Here is a 19,377-nt window from a genome sequence, read left to right as displayed (position 1 = left end):
TGGACCTCTCCAAGATGTGTGGGCAGCTGTCTCCAAAGAGAAAGCGAGGGGCTGAACGCTGCTCAGTGTACGTCTAAAACGCTGTCCCCTGAACATCACTGGAGATAGGAAAAAAGGACACTGAAATTGTGTGTTAGAGAACAAGGCTGATCTTTCAGGGGAACAGTCCATGTAACATAGCAAGACAAGGTTTTTCCACTGGGAAATGCTGCTGGGAAAATGGACGCGAGGGCCATGACCACTCTTCATACATATGCAATCACTGCCTTCTGAAGCCCCGCGCCTCTAAATGCTATAAGCCCGCTTCCCGGGGCCACAGCTCAGTGCACCGCCGTAATGAACACAGTACATTAAACATGAATATCATCCACTTTATTTCACAGGTCCGTCTGAGTTAGTCCATCACATCACGCCATTTAAAAAATCACATGGACTTTTCACTCTGCTGCCGAGAACGCCAACCCCGATTCCCTCTGAGAGCAGCATGCTGTGACAGCAGGGTGTTTCCTTCAAACGAGGCAGGCAGGTCCTGATGTGGCATAATTCGCTGGCATTTTAAAATATTCTTTGGCCCCAGACTATTTTGATCGACAGTACTACTGTATTACCAAAGTGAAGAGATTCGTCACCTTGCTCTCAGGAAAATTCATCTTCGTGACAATATACAGTGTTACGTTCCTTCGGTTAATTGACTGACCTTTTTATTGGTGAAGGTGCAATAATTTTAGTTGTTCCTTCATTTTCTCCATTTTCCGTGTTTGCAGTTACCCGGTTTATGCTGTTTGATCCTAGGAGCAAAGAAGGAGAAGAAAAGACGGGAGGGAGGAGGACAAAGTGATCAGGAAAACACAAAGAAGCAAAAGAGTAACTTTAAAATGCAATTTTAGGGCTGTCATGGCACACTGTACTGATAAATTACAATTCCAAATAAATAATGAGCCAAACAATAAATCTGAGGTGCTATTTTCTGGATGCAAAATAAAACCAATCCTCAATCCTCAACATAACCACGTCCTATGGGGTCTAGGCTCTGACACCATTCTAAAATGGGACCTTTTGCCACCTAAAGAGTTAACTCCCTACATCATGAGAAAGTCTTTGCTTTCGACTGTTAAAAATAAGATTCTAAGATCCTCAATGCTATACCTTGAAATATATAAAGTAAAAATTGATGACTACATTGTAAAGAAGTTACATTTGTTGGCATGCCATGATAGCTCCCATTCTAAAACAAAGCAAACAACACATTTTTAAACTGAAAATATGAAAATATCCCAACTCATTATACAAATGGCAAAAAAAAAGAGTAATATTGATGTGATCTGTATCACTCGCTCACACACACTCACACACAAAAATGTTTTCAAATATGTTTGTGCAAATGTCCCTAGAAGCCTAAAACTAACTTTGTAAAAGCTGCTACTCCACGAATTTGCATATATGCGAGGTGGACCAGCAGAGGGAGCCCCCAGCAGATGTGATGGAAATCAGGATTCAAATGGAGCTAAGTGAAAGGGCTAAGCCCATTAGGAAGTCTGGATCCCATTCTCAGAACAGAGGCTGATAAGCCTGCAGTGACATGCACCTCACTGGGGTGGTGCAGGGGAAACCAGGGAAGGGGTGCCCGAGTCCTTGCTCAGGAAACTCTGCGCCATACAGGTGTGTCCACCTCAGAGAGGCATCTTGTAGGGGGACAACCACAGTTCGATAGTAAGTGTCATCACCACCAGCCACAAGTGGTTTTCGAGCCATGAGATGAATTTGTAATGCTAATAAGGGCTAATATTTATTGAGCATGTACTACGTGCTATTCCAAGCACTTCACATCTCTTTATTCATGTAATCTAAGGTAGCATAACCACTTTCACCTCTCCCATCCAAATCTTCCAAAAATTAATAAACAGGTAGACAAACAACTGAGGAATATTTTTAAATAGAGAAAAATTCAAACTAAATGTGTGCATATATTTTTCTTAAAGAAACCAATACTTGGTTATTCACAATATCCAAATCATAATTTTTCAGATAAAACACCAGATGGATGGTTTTCCAAAATAATTTCTGGAGGGAGTGTGTGACACACACAGGCTCTCTCAGACACTCACAAGCAGTAGGCTTCTTCAAAATAAACTATTCGACTGTCAGGACTATTTTACTCACACAACAGTCATAATTCTCACATGCACAGCATAAACGAGGTAAGCTATTGTCAGTAATACAACCTAAGGCATGGCTCTTTTATATTGAAAACAGTGGACTACTAATAACAAATCTGTTTATTCGTATTCCCCTACTCTACAACTCTGTGAAATGGACAACCCTGGGTTTTAAAAGCCTTACGAGGAAAACAGATTTACAGAGGGAACGCTATTTTTAAGCAATAACTTACTGGGAGCACTTATGAAGTATCCATTCATATAATAGTCAGATGCAAACTAAAAATTATTCTTTTCTATTCATGGGTATAGGGTTCTTTAAAAGCCTTAATTAGGTAATACTTACATTACTAAAGGTGCATTTAAAAGTAATAACTATACTCTTAACACTATATTTTAATCGTCTTCTTAATTAAGTTAAATTAGTGAGATTTCCCCCATACTACCATTTAAAAAGAGAGCTAAGCAATTCAGTAAGGCTAGGTTATGTGTTGGTTACTGGAATATGAAAGGGTGGGAAATATAGGTTATGCATTGTTTAAGTTCACTGACTTTCCATTTTGCTGACATCCATTGCCAACATTTTCTCCCCTCATCATACCACCTCCAGAACCATCCCTTCCACATTAGCTCAGATTCTTGGGCTACAGAGAAGACGTGATCTGACAAGCCCTAAACACTAAAGGGCTCATGTCTTCATGCATTATTGGCCACAGACTAGTTACATTTCAAAGAGGAAAAGGAGAAGCCGCGTAGTAAGTAAAATAACTAATAACAATGGAATTTAGGCTATTCCAGGAGATATTTTGAGGCTGAGGCAATCTTTTTCCCCATTCCTTTTTCACTGTAAATTATAACTGACCACTGAAAAGAATGTATCACACATCTATGAACAGTTTAATAAACTATTATAAAGTGAATGGCTACTTAACCACTCCCCACCTCCAGAAATACAACAATGAGGCAATTTTCCTACACTACACAAACCACTCCCTTTGGGGCAACTCCTTCTTTTAGATAAAGTGTCCGTTTCTATCTAAAATATCTAGAAGCAGAAAGCATTATGTATTCACTTCATAAAATATGTACAACAGGCACAATAAAATTATTACTTTTTAAATTTTTAATAAAAGTTAATAAGGCCTCAAAACCTTTTCACTGAGGTACAGTTCACATATAACATTATGTTCACAGCATAAGGTTTCCATATTTGTATACACTGTGAAATGATCACGTCTGGTTAACATCCGTCACCACACATAACTTCAATTTTTTTTCTTGTGATGAGAACTTTTAAGATCTGCTCTCTTAACAACTTTCAAATATGCAATACAGTATTGGTAACTATGGTCACCATGGTGTATGTTACAACCCCATGACTTATGTGGGGTTTTTTTATTGATTTTTACAGAGAGGAAGGGAGAGGGATAGAGAGTTAGAAACATCGATGAGAGAGAAACATCGATCAGCTGCCTCCTGCACACCCTCCTACTGGGGATGTGCCCGCGACCCAGGTACATGCCCTTGACCTGGAATCGAACCTGGGACCCTCCAGTCCGCAGGCCGACGCTCTATCCACTGAGCCAAACCGGTTAGGGCAGACTTATGTATTTTATAAGGCCTCAAAGTCTCAATAAAATGAAGGACACACCACTGTGCCCTCTCCCCATGACTGACAGCACAGTAGTAGGTTTTCAACGAAGGTCCATTATTGTAAAGGGTTTTTTTCTGTTTCTGCTATTTTTTACACTAGAAGGAAAAATTTCAGGATAAGTATGTTATGTTTAAAAAGTGTCAAAAGATGAGGAAAAAAACCCAAAAACCTGAAGGTGGTAGCATGGGAAATGCAGGACAAGAAGACACGCAGGACAAGAAGACATGTGCCCCACCCTGCAGGATGGGCTACTTCTCGGAGCTTTCAGTGCGGCCTTGTGCTGTAGCGCACTGCTCTTGTGAATGACAGTCACAGATGGTCTATCACAAAGATCAGTTATTGACATACGATTATCAAGGCTCCTTAGAAAATCTGTATTTTATTTTAGATAAAATTAAATAGTAACTGTAGCAAGGCTATTTAGAATTAGTCAGGAGCATCCGATTCATTTTATATATTGTTCACATTAAAAACACAAAGGACTTCATTTCAAGAGGCTGCTCACCTTGGGGAGAATACGTTTATCAGGGGACTTTTATAGTTAATTAAGGAGGCAAATCTAGCTCATGAACTGTGATAATTTCTGTGTCTGGACTGTTATCACCACAGCTTAATAGGGGCCCACACAATTCCCTACAGTTGCGAAGACACTGCAACGCCAGTGTCCAATGTTCCATGGTCTCGTTTGTTCATTTTTTTACACCCTAAATGCAAATGCTTCCAGCCCGTGTGCGTCGGACCACGCCCAGGCTTTTGTGCGGTTTGGCCCTGCTCACATTTGACCCTGGCCTTCGGGTCAGGAAGAGGAGCTGTCAGGAACAGATCAACTCTCCCAGGGTCTATTAGCTGCTTGGTCTGGGGGCAGTTCTCAAAAGTCATCTCTGTGATGTCAAGATTTAGTGATGAATATACATGGATTTTCAATTATAAAACCACTTTGCATTTATATAGTTATAAGTCTCACAAAATGTATAGCCCAATTTGACACCTGTCAACCTAAATTAAATCTTTGATGTTATCTAAATGCTGCCACTGATTTTAATTTACAAAGTGGACATGGAGGATAAATATGTGACATTTAAATTAAATAAATTTATATTTGCAAGTAAGAATGCCTTATTTTGTTACATGGGGAAAAGAACAAGTAGCCAATAAGGAAAGCAAGATTATAAATAATTTCGTTTTAAGAACTCTGTAATATGATACATTTGTAAATTTTATCTTACTTAATCACATATCTTCTCTTCTTTAAACGTAAGAAGAAAACAAACAAACAAAACAAAAAAAAAACCAAACCCTCTATATCTGATGCTTGAAACAAATAACAAACAGCCAGGACAATTACAGCGATTCCCAATAAAACAGATGGTTATGTTTCAGTTAAGCCAATCTGATTTGATGTTATCTAACCCAGTACAACTTCTCAGAAGAAATCTGATATTCATGAATTAAGAATGAGCTAATAAATGGAAATATATTTTAGCTCTATTTCTCACACTGACAGTACAAAGTCACTTCGCCTTGGTTTCAACTGACTTTAGACTGAGTATTATAGAAAAAAATGGCATATGGTACATCAAATTAGCAAATTTAAACAAATATTTTTCTAACACCACAAATTATGATCAAAAGTAAAATGATCAAGCTTACACACACACACACACACACACACATATATATATATAATATATATATATTTCCTATCATCATGAAAAGGGTTTATACTTGGCAGAACACTTATTAATTTAGGTAAACCAAATTGAACTTCCAAACACACAATTTGAAAAATAGAGGTGTTTCTGAATCCAACATCTTTCTTTAAAGTTCAAATGCCTGACATCGGCCCACTCATCTTAAAGAGAGCCAGACCCCCTGCTTCGCTTTAGAGTTTCTGCATTCAAAATCTCAAGGGTGGTATTTCAGCACGGTTACCTCTTTACCACAAGTACACAGACCTTTAAGACACTGGTTTTGCTACATGTCAAGTACAAGATCAAACAAGGCATTCTGCTAAAAAGCTGGAGGGTAGATTATAAAGAATGGGTGTGGATGAGAAAGATGCTGGGAAAATCTGTCTATGCATGAACAACCCTCCCCTGGTTGGTCTGCTTCCAGTTTCTTCTTCCCTGACCCAGCACTCCTCTGGATCCCTCTGCTTTCCTCATGACCAAAATGATCAACTTGGGAGTGTAAGTCAGGTGAAAACAAAGGCACTTGGTCCTCTGCCCCTCCACCTGCGCTGCAGAGGCACACACTGGGGGACAGGTGGTCACAGACATCCTCCCCTGGGGGTCAGAATGCCAGGTTCAAAAACAAGAAGGCACTTCTGAGGCTGGGAAGGCATCTGCTCACTCCCTTAAGACCCTCAGAGTAGAATGAAAGGGTTCTACTATCTGAAAAACTTGTAGCCTGTCTACACCTGTGTATGCTGGAGGGGATGCCAGATGTGATAACAGCAGAGGAACATGCATCTTTCCTTCCAGCCCTCTTAGGCCCGAGGACAATACCCATTTGAACGGTTGGCTGGGATCAGGAGGTATGGCAAATCAGTTGGACACCGAGTTTTTCTTCCTGTGATATGAGGACTCAGTGTGAAGGAAGAGAGTTGAGTAAACGCTCATACCCTATCCTTGTAGTACTCTTTGCACTCCCCCAAACCCTCCACAAGACTGTCCCCACTTCAGACACCGATGGAAAGTCCAGGGCGTTATCTATGCTTCTGGCCAACTGGCTATAAGTCAGAAGTTCCCCTGTCCCCCTCCCCAAGTTCGATTAATTTGCTAGAGCAGCTCACAGAACGCAGGAAGACAGTTTACTTCCTAGATGGCTGGTTTATTACAGGATATCACTGAGGAACAGTCGGACGGAAGAGATGCACAGGGCAAGGTCCACAGGACGGGGCACAGCTTCAGCTCTGAGGGCACCACTCTTCCTGCATCGCCACGTGCTCACCACCCCCCAGAGCCCTGTCCTTTCGGGTTTTATGGAGGCTTCAGTACAGAAGTTGATTAAATCCCCAGGTACTTGATTCAGCCTCCTGCCCCTCCCTGCTTCCTGGAAATCATGGGTGGCACTGAAAGTTCCCCCTCCCAGATCACACAGTTCGTTCCCTGGCAGCCACTCCCATCCTTCAGGCTTTCCAAAAGTCACCTGTCAACATAACCTCCTTTGTGGTTAAAAGGATTTTGTCATGAATAACAAAAGTCACTCCTTTCACCTTCACAGCTCTTATCAAGGAAATTCCAAGGGTTTTAGTAGCTTTGTGTCAGGTACTGGGATTAAGACCAAACACAGATTTCTTATTATAAATCACAATGTCACAGGTCTTAAGCGAAAGAGGCGTTCAATAAATTTTTGTTGAATGAGAAGGAAAGGGGGAGAAAAAGTGACTCTCCTGGCAACTCACTAAAACTATGATAGTTTACTCGAATATACAATAGGTCTTCAGCCTTGCTTGCTTTTCTAATTTCGGTAGCTATGCATGGAATGCTACACACTCCTAGGAAGAGTGGAAACATTAACTTCTTAGAGGAAAATCTAACCAGAGTTGCCACAATTAATAAGTCTTTTTCAGGATGAAAATAAACATCCTCTTTAAGGCAGAAGAGAAGAGTGTCGACGAAGGAAAGCATCCTTGAACAAACATACACCTGCTGTGCTGCACCTAAGGCTCCTTGCAATTAATAGCGTTGCTCTTCCGTAAATGAGCAGAACGAGCTGTCTGCTCAAGCATACCTGCAGAAACAAGCAGATCTAGCAGCGTAAACAAATCTCACAATAATGAGAAAACCAGAGGATGGGTATTTTCAAATAATTCTAGGCCTTTCACCTTTTTTTTAAAAATATATATATTTTTATTGATTTCAGAGAGGAAGGGAGAGAGAGATAGAAATATCAATGATGAGAGAGAATCATTGGTTGGCTGCCTCCTGCATGACCCCCTACTGGGGATCAAGCCCACAACCCGGGCATGTGCCCTTGAGTGGAATCGAACCTGGGACCCTTCAGTCCACAGGCTGACACTCTATCCACAGAGCCAAACCGGCTAGGGCAGCCTTTCACCTTTTTATCTTCCATTTGCTTTCCAAACATGTTTCTTCTGAAGACCTGGGTTTGAACCCTGATGCTGTTCTTACTAGCTGTGTAACCTTGAGTAAGTATTTAATGTTTCCGAGCTTCAGTTTCCTTAGGAGTGAAATGAGAATACCATCTACCTTCCTCATGGGCTTCCCAAAAGGATTCACTGTTTAGGTGCAAGGGAAGCAGCTTAACTTAGGGATTCCTCTTAAAGACACAGTAGGATCTGACTAGAAGGCATAGCTACCTGGGTCTTCTCCCACATCCTCCTCTCAGTGCTGCATGGTCCTTTAGTATTTGTTGCAGTAAGTCTATTCTTTGCAAACCAGCTTCTTACAACAGCAAGAAGTATTCTTGTAATAGCATCCCTAAAAGGCACAGCTCTCCCCAACTGAGGGGCTCATCCTCTGGGCTCCAATTCCAGCTTCTCTGGGTGTTCTCCTCATTTGTTCTAAACTCTCATGCCAGGAGAGGAGGGAGGAGGCAAGGCCACTGTTACAGAGGGCTGTCCTGTCACCTCTATAGGACCCCTGGTCCCAAGATCAGCATAGTGCATTGTTCAAAGTGCCAACCCAGGGTACCTACTCCACAATGAAAGTAATTCCCTCCTCTCTTCCTTGTTTCACCTCCTCTCCCTACACCTACCAACCCTGAACCCCAGGAACTCGAGTTTTCACAATGATACCAATAAGTGAGGAAGGCAGAACCACAAAAATTAATCCCAAATTTCTCAATGTCTGAAGGAAATGCTGGCAGAGGAATTACCACCATGAATCCTGAATATGACAGTAAAACAAAGGTGTGGAATCCTCAGATGCCATCTGCCTCAGAGATCTATCTCAAAAGAGAAGCTGCAACAGGTGATGGGCAAACCTTCAAACCCCTGTCTATAAAGAAGAAAGAGAGGTGAGAAGGCAGGGAAATTTGCCTAAATGGTTAGTAAAATCAAGGCACACAAAGGCAGGGTGGAGCCAATTCCGAAAGTTACTCAAACTCACCAGGTTCTACAGTTATTGTGGCACAGAAGTCAAAGGCACAGACATAGACCCACAAAACCAACCTGAAAGGCCTCTTTTTATCCGTTCCCAGCAAGACAGCACTAATGACTATGAATTTAACCAAAGAGGAAAAAACCCAGATGCATCTGGTTGTCACAGTTAATTTCATTCAATGTGTCAATAAGAGTGTCACTTGAACTTGAGTTTTAAAGAACCTGCTTTACTTTTGTATGCAAAAATATTGTATATTTCCAATGACAAAAATGCATTTTGTAATCTGGGAAGATATTTTTTACAAGTCTATAAGACTTCTGAAGTAATGATTTTTTTTAAAAAAAAAGCAAAATAATAAAAGCTTTCCAAAATTATGTCTACTCAAATCAGGTACCACTATTGTTTTCCTCGCACTATGCCACATGCAAAGGCTTATATAATCCGCCCAGAGGCAATCTGAGACTCCTCAGCTGGAATCCTTACAGTCAGGGTGAAGAGAAAGTAGAATCACAGATTTGCACATCTCAGTAGATTATATACCTATGCATACCCTCCCATCTCAGACTTTTGTCTTCTTATATAACGGGAGTGTATTACATGCTGCTACACTTTTTGTTCCTTGCTTATACTCTATACTGAAAATCATTCCCTATCACACATACAGATTTATCACGGTATTTCTTCTGGTTGACATTGTGCACTCTGATTGATCTAAGTTCAAATTCCAGCTCTGGGGCCCTGGACAAGTGCCAGCCTCTTGTCTTTTCACCTGCACATTGAGAGGCACGGCATCTTCCACAGAAGTGAGTGGGATACTATCTGTGGGGTGCCCAGCGCAGCGCCAGGCACGCAGTGATGCTCAGTAACTGTTAGTTATCAACATTCTTCCCCCTGCGGAGCTCCTCAGGGGACCTGGCCTTGCAGGGCAGACATTGTGGGACCGTAGAGTCAGACTGACACAAATTCAAATGTTTGGGTAGTTTGCCATCTTTGTGGCAACAAGCAGCCACAGGTCTGCTCATGCTGGAGAAGTGAGGTTAGGATTTAACTTGTGAAATCCCTGACCTGGAGCCCTAGCTTCTGTTGACTCCTGCATTCAACAACTCTGCTTCCCCTCTCCAAGCCCTTTCAGCTCTGCTCTGCCTTTGTCTTCTGTTTCCATTGTCTGCTTCACACGAAAAATGCAGACCCAGCAGCTAATTACTTCCGACAGGGCAAACCACCTCACCTGGAAGAAGGAATGACTAACTCTGTGAGCTTTAAACTATCACGCAATCGCATCGTTATTATGAACGCCCTGTGAGGAGTTGGTTGTTTCCCCTTCACAGCCACAGGCTAGCCCCATGGGACTAAAGAGAAGTGAGCATGAGCATGGCGGAGTGAGGGAGTGGGTGATGGGTGGAAATCAGAGAAAACGGTGGACTAAAGGCTACCCTGAGAAGTAGTCACCCTCTGGGCTGCTAAAATCACCTGCCAGCAGCTGCCCTTGGGGCTCAGAGATCTGCCAGCAGAGCGTAGATACAGAGGGTACTCTGACCGCTCACTTCCCTCATATCTTGCTTACACTGAATCTCCGAAAATGAAGCAGGGGTACTCATTTTCCTTGTTAGGCCCCATTCTCTGTACTTGAATGACTCTCTCCACCCACAGCTCTCTAAAGGTCATATCGCCTCCATATATTGTATTATCCTTTGTATGTGAGGTTGATGATAATATAATTCCAAGACTGACAGGTGGACTCAGAGACTGGCCTACAGTGTGTAAAAGAAGGCTGGCTTCCTATTGGTTGAGGAGAAGGAAACTAAAGTGTCCCAAGCCTCTGCATGTGGTCAGCACCATACTCTGCCCATTTCAGACACTATTCTCATGACATCTACCGTGAGCAGGGATCATATCCTCATTTGACAGATGTAAAAATGGAGACTTAGGCTGGTTAAGTGACTTCGTAATCCACAGTTAGGACATGGACTCTAGGCTGAACCGGGATTTATCACAGGTAGCTCACCAGAGCACACTGTATTGATCTGACATGCCAGTCTCTTCCCACATAGCTTGCCTTTTGTCTGCCTTAAAAACATGTTTAAAAATATATTTCTAATTGCCACGAGCCAAGGTGAGCTTCTGCTGACATCAAACATACCACAAGGTACCAATCAGAAGTGGTGCTCAATATGATTATTACTTTCTTGACATTATCATTTCTCAGCAGCCCAGAGCTTACACTACATCAAGTAAAACTTCACTACATCAAAGCATTTCTATCTCTCCTGCTTTTGGCTGCACCCACCCCAGGTCACCCAGAGGGTCAGCTACCTACATGTGAATCATTGCCTACAGGGTCCAGAGCTGTGTGGCACCATCATCCCCTGGAGTTGGGCAACTGACCTACTAACCACAAAGTGCTCATGCTGGGGAGCCATGCAGTGTTGAATCGGATTTAGAAATGCTGGCAGAGCATGTGTGAGAACCCACAGTGACCCCCAGGGCACGTGGAACAGCGTTCGCACTGCAGAGGCAGTCCTCAAGCCACATCTGGCCCTCAGGAACGTTCAGTTTAGCATAAAGAGACTTTCTTTAAAAGGAAGTTCACTGCCCATACTTAAAATTCTGGTCAGTTTACATAAATACCCAAATCCTTGCTTCCCTTAAAACGCTGGAAGGTCTGAGGACACCAGGTCCATGGCCTGCACAGAAAGAGTGGGCTTGGCCTGAGCAGAGCTGTCTGCTTGCAGACCAGCACCAACCATCCTCATCGGGAGTCATTCTCACGACCCCTCAGGCATTGTGTTTCAGCACCTGCCACATATTCCAAGTGAGAATGCCAAAATGTCTCCCGACTTTGCTTTTCCGTTGTCTGAAGACAACTATTCACCGGTGTGATATTTTAACCTTTTGCACTCGGATGTCGAGTGTGACTCGACACGGTTAGCATTGGTAGCAGGAATCGAGAAAAAGCAAGCGAGTGCAAAGGGTTAAGAACTTAAAATGCTGCATCACATAAGCATATCATTGCTTATCCATGGCAAACAGCTTCACCCATTACTTTTCTTACACCTAATTATGAACTATAGCCAAATATTATGTCCTAACTGCTCACTTATAGCAGAGACTCTCCTCTGACAAGAACCCACATGAGTTGCCCAGACCTTGTCGGAGAAAGGGCTGTACAAAGATGCACTTTCTTTCTTGCCATCTCATCTCACCTCAGGCTTTCCCCCAAACTCCTAAAAAGCCATTTAGAGATGGAGCAGTCTCTTCGCTGAGGGTCACATTGAGCTGCGAGCGCCTTCAGGGGCGTCTTTAGGAATCAGCAACATGGCAGAAGACATCAAGATCAAAATCAAGAACCACCGGACTGCTCCTTTTGACAGCTGCTTCCCCAACCAGAACAAGACCAGGAACTGTTGGCAGAACTGCCTGGACTTCCACCCCTGTGAGAAGGCAATGACTGCTAAAGGGGTTGATGTCTCCGTGTGTGAGTGGTACCGGCGTTTGTACAAATGCCTGTGCCCTATATCCTGGAACAAGGGAGAGAAAGAAACATGGATTGGCTGCCTCCTGCATGCCCCCTACTAGGGATTGAGCCTGCAAACCAGGCATGTGCCCTGAATGGAATGGAACTGGTGAACTTTTGGTGCATGGGACTATGCTCAACCAACTGAGCCACAATGGCCAGAGCTAATTTTATTGATTGCTTTGAGGGTGGGAGTGAGAGTTGGGAGGATCAATTTGTTGTTCCACTTATTTATGCATACATTGATTGCTTGTTGTATGTGCCCTGACTGGAGATTGAACTCGCAACCTTGGCGTATAGGGACGATGCTCTAAGGCTACCATATCCTCTTTTTTAATAAAGAATTTATAAAGAAGAAGAAGAAGCAGCAGCAGCAGCAGCCATTTAGATTTGCAAGAATTCTCTGGCCGCCTGCCCTGGTGCTGAACTCCTCGGCTGGGCGCAGGGCTCTGGGTTCTGGAATGTACTTCCTCATAGTGGTGCCAAGGTCTAACCTTGGCGGATTCTAAACACAATACCAGGGCATTCCTGGTTGAGAGGTGAAACAAAGGGTTTTTTAATTTGCAGAGAACTGAGCGGCAGGTTAAGGAGAGCAGTCATCAAGTCTGAGGGAGTTTCTTTCACTTCAGAAGAAAGAAAAGAATGTCCTCTAGAGTTACAAGTCATGCACTAGAAATTAATTATATAAACTAACAAAATGCAAAAGTCTCCTTTCTAGCACAATTGGCTTTTTATTATACATAAATGTTAAATGAGAGGTGAGAATGTATTCCAATAACTCCTGAAACTGTAGTTCTAAAATTTTATTTTAGAGAGAATAACAGCAGAATGCAATCTATGCAAATTAACAGCTAGACTTATTACAGTTAAAAGAAATCTATCTTCTATTTAAACCATAACTCCTTGTTCACCAAATACAGTACAATCTAATAAAGAAACTTTTTCTAGGTCTTGAAATCTTCTTTCTACTTTTTTAATTGTCAAAATTAAAAAGGAGAAAGCTATTGTTTCTTTCCTGCTCAGCTACCCATGAATGAGTCCCAGGAATAGGGGGCTGCTCTAAAGCTTACACAGTGTGAAAGGATGAACGGACAGGGAAGGAGGGGCTGTCTACAGGGTGGGGAAGGGGACAGAGGCCTTAGGGCTACAGTGACCTAATGACCCGCAGGCCAATCCCTCACAGCATTTCACCCTCTCATCCCTCCTCCTTCCTTCCACAGGAAAGTCTTACAGGGGAACTGGGAGCAAGGTCTCTCTAGGCAGGCTTAATCCTAAACATCAATCATTTGCTTTAGATAATATTCCAATATAAATAGCTAATGATTGATTTACTAGACCTACAACTTTATAGGTTCTTCTGTTTTGTTTTCTTTTGTCTTAAGTCAAATTCCCTTTCCAATTTCACCTTCACTGAGACAATTGCTCTGCTACAACTGGTCTTTGGTCACACAACAGCTATTTCTGGTTAATAGGTGTGGACCCTGAGAAAGAAGATACCTACTAAGAAGGACTTTGGGTGGTTAACTGGGCTCAGATTTTAAAAACAGAGCCCAGCAGCCTTTTCTACACATGCGGTTCGGGTGCGAGACGCACTTCAGGGAGAAGCCTGCGCTGAACTGCCATCTGTACTGTGTTCCTGCCATCTGAGTCAGCCCTTGTAAAGGAGTTCCTGGAATTGTATTTCAACCATTAGGACTGAGGCTCCCCCACCTACCTACCCCCGCCCCATCCAATTAGAGCTGCACAGCTCGGTCCCTATCAGTACCATCACTGATCAATCAGAGCGGCTCCTTTCTGACCGATCAGGACATTTTGCGAGGATTTGGAGTCCTCGTTTGCATGAGTACAAACCAGTCAGGGACCAGAGGTTTCTCTATATAAGTCAATTTCCCTCTGGCTTGGAAAAGGCACTTTCCCTTTTCACTGAAGACTAGAGACTGCATTTCCCAGGCTGGAGCTGAAACACCAAAGGTATCTTACTAGACCCAAGCAGAGCAGAGCAGAGCAGGGCAGAGCAGGGCAGAGCAGAGCAGAGCAGAGCAGAGCGAGAGCCACCTCAGAGATGTGCTGTTTCATAGCCAAGCTGTTTCATAATTGAGCTATAACACTACTGAGCTATTCCACAGCCGTGCTGTATCATAATTGAGCTGTTTGCAGTTTCCTTCTTCACCGCACCCCAAATTGGGGATTCCTGTAAGCACTGAGTTGGCACCAACAACCACTGGTTGGCAAGCCTAAGCTGAGGAGGCTCACCAAAGAACCCTTTCCTTCCCGCCCCCAGTGTCCCAGCTTCACACAGAACTGCCCACCCTCATGGGGCCTGGTGGGCTGGGACAAGGAGCACAGTTGTGACTGACATAGTTGAAGACAAGAAGGCCCCCTTCAGATATTCTGCTCCAAGTTAGAACCCAACCATGACCTGAGGAGTAGGAGATGGCTGAGATTGGGTCTCTGACAGCTGGATTCAAATGAGGCTCAAAGCAGAGTACAGGTGAATTAGAAGAAAGAGAAAATGTGACATTTAAAGAGGCAGAATAACATTAATCCATCCTTCACAACATCCTTCATATATACGTGACAGCAACCATAACACTGCATCATTGACATCTGTTAAGTGATCTATCCCCACCCAGACAATCACACACTGTCAAGGGAAGGTTCTCTCTGGGTCCCCAAAACACATCACAGTTTTGCGGAACACAGGCCTGAAAAGTTAGGCTGGAAGTAATTCAATTCAAAGTGAAATATATGCACAGAAAAGTCTTAGTTTTTAAACACAGCATTATTTAATCCTCTTTTAAAGATGACAATACACCATTGTTTAAGGAGCCTGCCCCGCACCCGTGTGGCCTCTTCGGGGTGAGCCGGGCCACAGCCGCTGGGACTGCAGGGGCCGGTCAGGCTCCCCATGGGTTCATGCAGGAGCCGGTCTGCGAGGCCTGGGCAGCCCAGAGGCCCATGCTGCACTCCGGCCTGTGGCGTGTGGCTGTGCTCACCACATCTCTGTAGGGGGACTTGGGCACCGTGACTCAGGCGGAGAGGGGTGCACAGGGGCCCACAGTCCAGGTGGTACCTCAGGCCCAGAGGTCAGTTGGGACCTGCCCTTCCATGCCAGACACTCGTGCTTCGATCGCCGGCCAGGCCTAGGGACCGCACCTGTGCACCAATTTCATGCACCAGGCCTCTAATATATAATAAATTAGCATGGATGCTTAAAGATATTACTACAAGAACATTCACTTTAGTTACATTTATAGTCTCCTAAATTTAAAATAGCCTCAATATCCAAGAACTAAAGATTGGCTGAATAAATTATGTCAAGGCCATTATACATCTATATGCAGGAGAAAATATACAGCTCTTAAAATGGGGCTGTATAAGAACATTAAAAAAACTTATTAGAACATATCCATAATATATTAGATAAGAAAAGTAAGTTGTAAAATATTACTATATAATTTTTGTAGAAAAGATATACAAATGACTAGAGGCTATATAATACAGTGTTTGTACTAGGAGAATGAAATTGAATAAAACACTTTTTTCCTTTATAGATGGGAAGGTTCCAAGTTTCCCAAATTTTCCAAAGCAAGAATGTGTTTTTATAATAATCAAAGCATACATGTGTTCCAGTTTTAAAAGATCCGCCTGATGCTGAGAGGCTGTCCTAGAGGACCTGGGCCATGCGTTAGCTACATTCTTATTCCCCACCAAAGAGGGAGTGTGGTTAATAGGACACGTGGCGGTGGGACTTGAGGTGGAAGGTAGATGTGAGGGCTCAATACAGTCCCAGGCTGCTCTGTGAAAACTGCATTTCACTGGATCTGCATAAGCCATGAGAAAACCCAAACCCCTTGTCCCTAAATTAATCAGCTTCTAGAATTTGGGCTTCCAAAAAGAGCGAGCAAGAAAGCAAGCAAGAAAGCAGGCAAGAAAACGAGAAGGAAGGGAGGAAGGAAGAAGGAAGGAAGGAAGGAAGGAAGGAAGGAAGGAAGGAAGGAAGGAAGGGAAGGAAGGGAAGGAAGGAAGGAGGGAAGGAAGGAGGGAAGGAAGGAAGGAAGGAGGAAGGGAGGGTTACATTGGCAGATATTTCTATAAGAACATACGAGAAGAGAAGAAGCAACCTGCACAGGTTTATAAAAAAGCATGTGCAATGCTTCCTGCATCTCAAGAGGAATGAAATGTTGATTTAAAGCAAGGAATGTTTTTTATATTCTCAGTGGGTCTCGGAATAATTTCATGAGGCATGGCGTTTCAGAAATAGCACAAGATTTTAAAGTTTGCTTACTGATTATACCACACTGGACTTGATCTAAACGGGATTTAAGGCTGCTCGTATACAAAATTAAATACAAAAGATGAAGATAAAGACATTAAATATTAAGGTTATAATTTTTGTCCTAAGCTACGCACCTATTAAGTAATCTCGGCCAAATTACCTTTCTAAAACGCAGTTTGCTCATCACCCAAATGGGGATAATGATAATACTTATGTGGCAAGGTAATCTGTTGCAAAATTAAATCATGTCTAATTTTTGCCACTGTAGACCCATCAGAAAGAATTTCATTTCCTCCCAGCCTAATGCAAGGAAGGGACCTACAATCAGATTTAATTTGGCTTTAGAAACAATGAGTCATGTGACATTCTCACAACCAACAGCAGTGGAGAAAATTCAAACACTTTCTTCATATCCCTGGCACGAGAGTTAAATGAAACAATGGAGGACGGATGCTATGTTAATTGCCATGCAATGTTCAGAGGTTAATTACTGTTAGCAAAAATTCCATTGACTTGCCCAACTGGTGTTCCTCAGGAGTTGAGCGTCAACCTATGAATGAGGAGGTCACGGTTCAATTCCCAATCAAGGCACATGCCTGGGTTGTGGGTTGTGGGCTCGATGCCCAGTGGGGGGCACGCAGGATGTAGTAATCAATGATTCTCTCTTATCGTTGACGTTTCTATCTCTCTCTCCCTCTCCCTTCCTCTCTGAAATCAATAAAAACATTTAAAAAGATGCCATTCACTTCACACAATGCTATACAGCAAAATGATCCAGGAGACCTAGGTTTTCATCCCAGCCCCACCCCTATCTAGCGGCTGAGTCATGTCTCCCTGCTCTGCAAAATGGGCACATACTCTGGGTCTAAGTCTGTGGAGAGTGTCAGACAAGGGTGATCTATAAACAAGCCACAACCAAAGTCAGTAAAATGCTATGAGCTCTGAACACCAAACATGGATTAAAACTGATTGATTAGGTGCTTTCATTAAAGTAGTCTACATTAAAAACAAATAATATTAGTAATCCAAATGTCCATCAATAGTAGAATGGATAAACAAAATTGACATAAATAGAATACTCGCAGCACTAAAAATGAATACATTTAGTATATACTACACATAATATTTACAGAAAGAAGCAAGACAAAAAAAGAGACCATGATTCATTCATCTAATGTTAAAAATAGACAAAATAAGTTAGTTTGCTCAGAGAAACCTACATAAGTAGTAAAATTTTAACAAACAGTAAGGAAATAATTATCACAAAGTCAGATGGGAAAGAAAGGGGATGGTAAAGATGTGAACAGACAAATAGGAGGGACTTCATGGCTTGAAGCTATGTTAATTTTTGTGTGTATGTGCATAAATATGTATATTTTATACATTTCCTATATGTATATTATTTTTCACAATAAAAACCAACAATAACAACAAACCTACCGAATTCTGTATAAAGTGCATATGTATATAAAAAGACTTTTTCTAAAAGTTTGCTTCAATTCCAATCTCAGATACACCCAACCAAAAAATTACTCAGTTGAGACTTTAATCTCTTCGAAAGAAAGTATAGTCATTAGACAGGCGATGGTGACTCAAGTTGACTACTTGACTACTTGTCTACTTATTAATAATTTCTAACTGCTTAGATATTTTCAGGGTCAAATTAAAAATTCCAGTATTAACAATAAAAGAACTATTGGGCTATAGTCACCACCTGAGCATATCTTACACCACCAGCCTAAAAGGAAATGCATGTTTACATCAATGACTTACCAGCTGGCTGTGTCTGTGCTATTCTCTTAGGATAAGTCTTGCTTCGGCTTCTTGCCACATTCTGATCTGGCCGGGGAAGTTGAATAGAAAGATCTCGACTCATTTGCAATGCTGTCCTGCCACTTGAAAATGCAACATTTTGATTAACACAAGTAAAACCACACAGTCACAAAATTAAACAACGGCTCATTCAGAATATCTGCAAAGTATGGAAAGAAGAAAAAACACACACTCACAGGAGCTGTAAGCATACATGGGCTCCCAACTGAGTCACACTGCAATATTGACCAAGGAAGTAGTATTAAACTCCAATAGGAAACATTAAGGTTAGATAGAAGGAATGTGTTTCAGGAGAAGAAACAGGAAACGGGGGTGGGGGAGGTTATTAAACGAGGACTAAGGTTTAGATTTAACAAAATGATGGGCTAGCAATAAGAGAATTCTGATTGCCTTCCAACTGTACAACTAAATGATGAAGAAATTACGTTGGGCTGAATTACATAAGGGCAATGACTCTATATGAATCAGCATCCCCCCATGTTAGACTCACATGGCAAGTTGTACAGCATCCCCTCGGGACCACTGTGTGGTCTACTCTCCACTCTGCCATGGCACAATCAACCTTTTAGTATGCTAGCCTCACCTGCACTAGATCAGGTGCCCAGGAAGATTTACAACAGGCCTGAAACCCCACGCACAGTGCTGCTTTCCTAAAGTGCTGTGAAGATTCAGGAGGGTGAGCTTTCTCTGGGGATGGACTAATCTCTGGGAAATGTGTAAATTCATTCGCTGGATTTCAGTGAACATTCATCCTGCTGAAAATTCATCCCACAGCTGCTGAATTTGAGCCAATGAATGACCCTGGCTTTCATCTAAATATTTTAGGTGAAAATTTCACTTAGGTACAAGGAAAATATCATTAGGGACAAGGA

At 42.4% G+C, this 19,377-nt stretch overlaps 1 protein-coding gene across 3 annotated transcripts in view; it reads right to left on the bottom strand.

Annotated features, from left to right (window-relative positions):
• EPB41L4A (erythrocyte membrane protein band 4.1 like 4A) overlaps positions 1–19,377 on the bottom strand; it is a 218,207-nt gene that overhangs the window by 36,389 nt on the left and 162,441 nt on the right. For all 3 annotated transcript variants that reach the window (XR_008555830.1, XM_008144480.3, XM_028149759.2), the window contains exons 12-13: positions 18,446–18,567; positions 698–788 (exon numbers count right to left, since the gene is read on the bottom strand). Coding sequence is in view for 2 of the 3 variants with exons in the window: in XM_008144480.3 (XP_008142702.1) it covers positions 698–788; positions 18,446–18,567 (213 nt within the window). In the remaining variant the exon portion in view is untranslated. The remainder of the gene's footprint in view (positions 1–697; positions 789–18,445; positions 18,568–19,377) is intronic.

This window comes from Eptesicus fuscus, chromosome 4 (assembly GCF_027574615.1).
Source record: "Eptesicus fuscus isolate TK198812 chromosome 4, DD_ASM_mEF_20220401, whole genome shotgun sequence".
In the NCBI taxonomy this organism is placed as follows: domain Eukaryota; kingdom Metazoa; phylum Chordata; class Mammalia; order Chiroptera; family Vespertilionidae; genus Eptesicus; species Eptesicus fuscus.
This window is presented reverse-complemented; position numbering and strand designations above follow the sequence as displayed.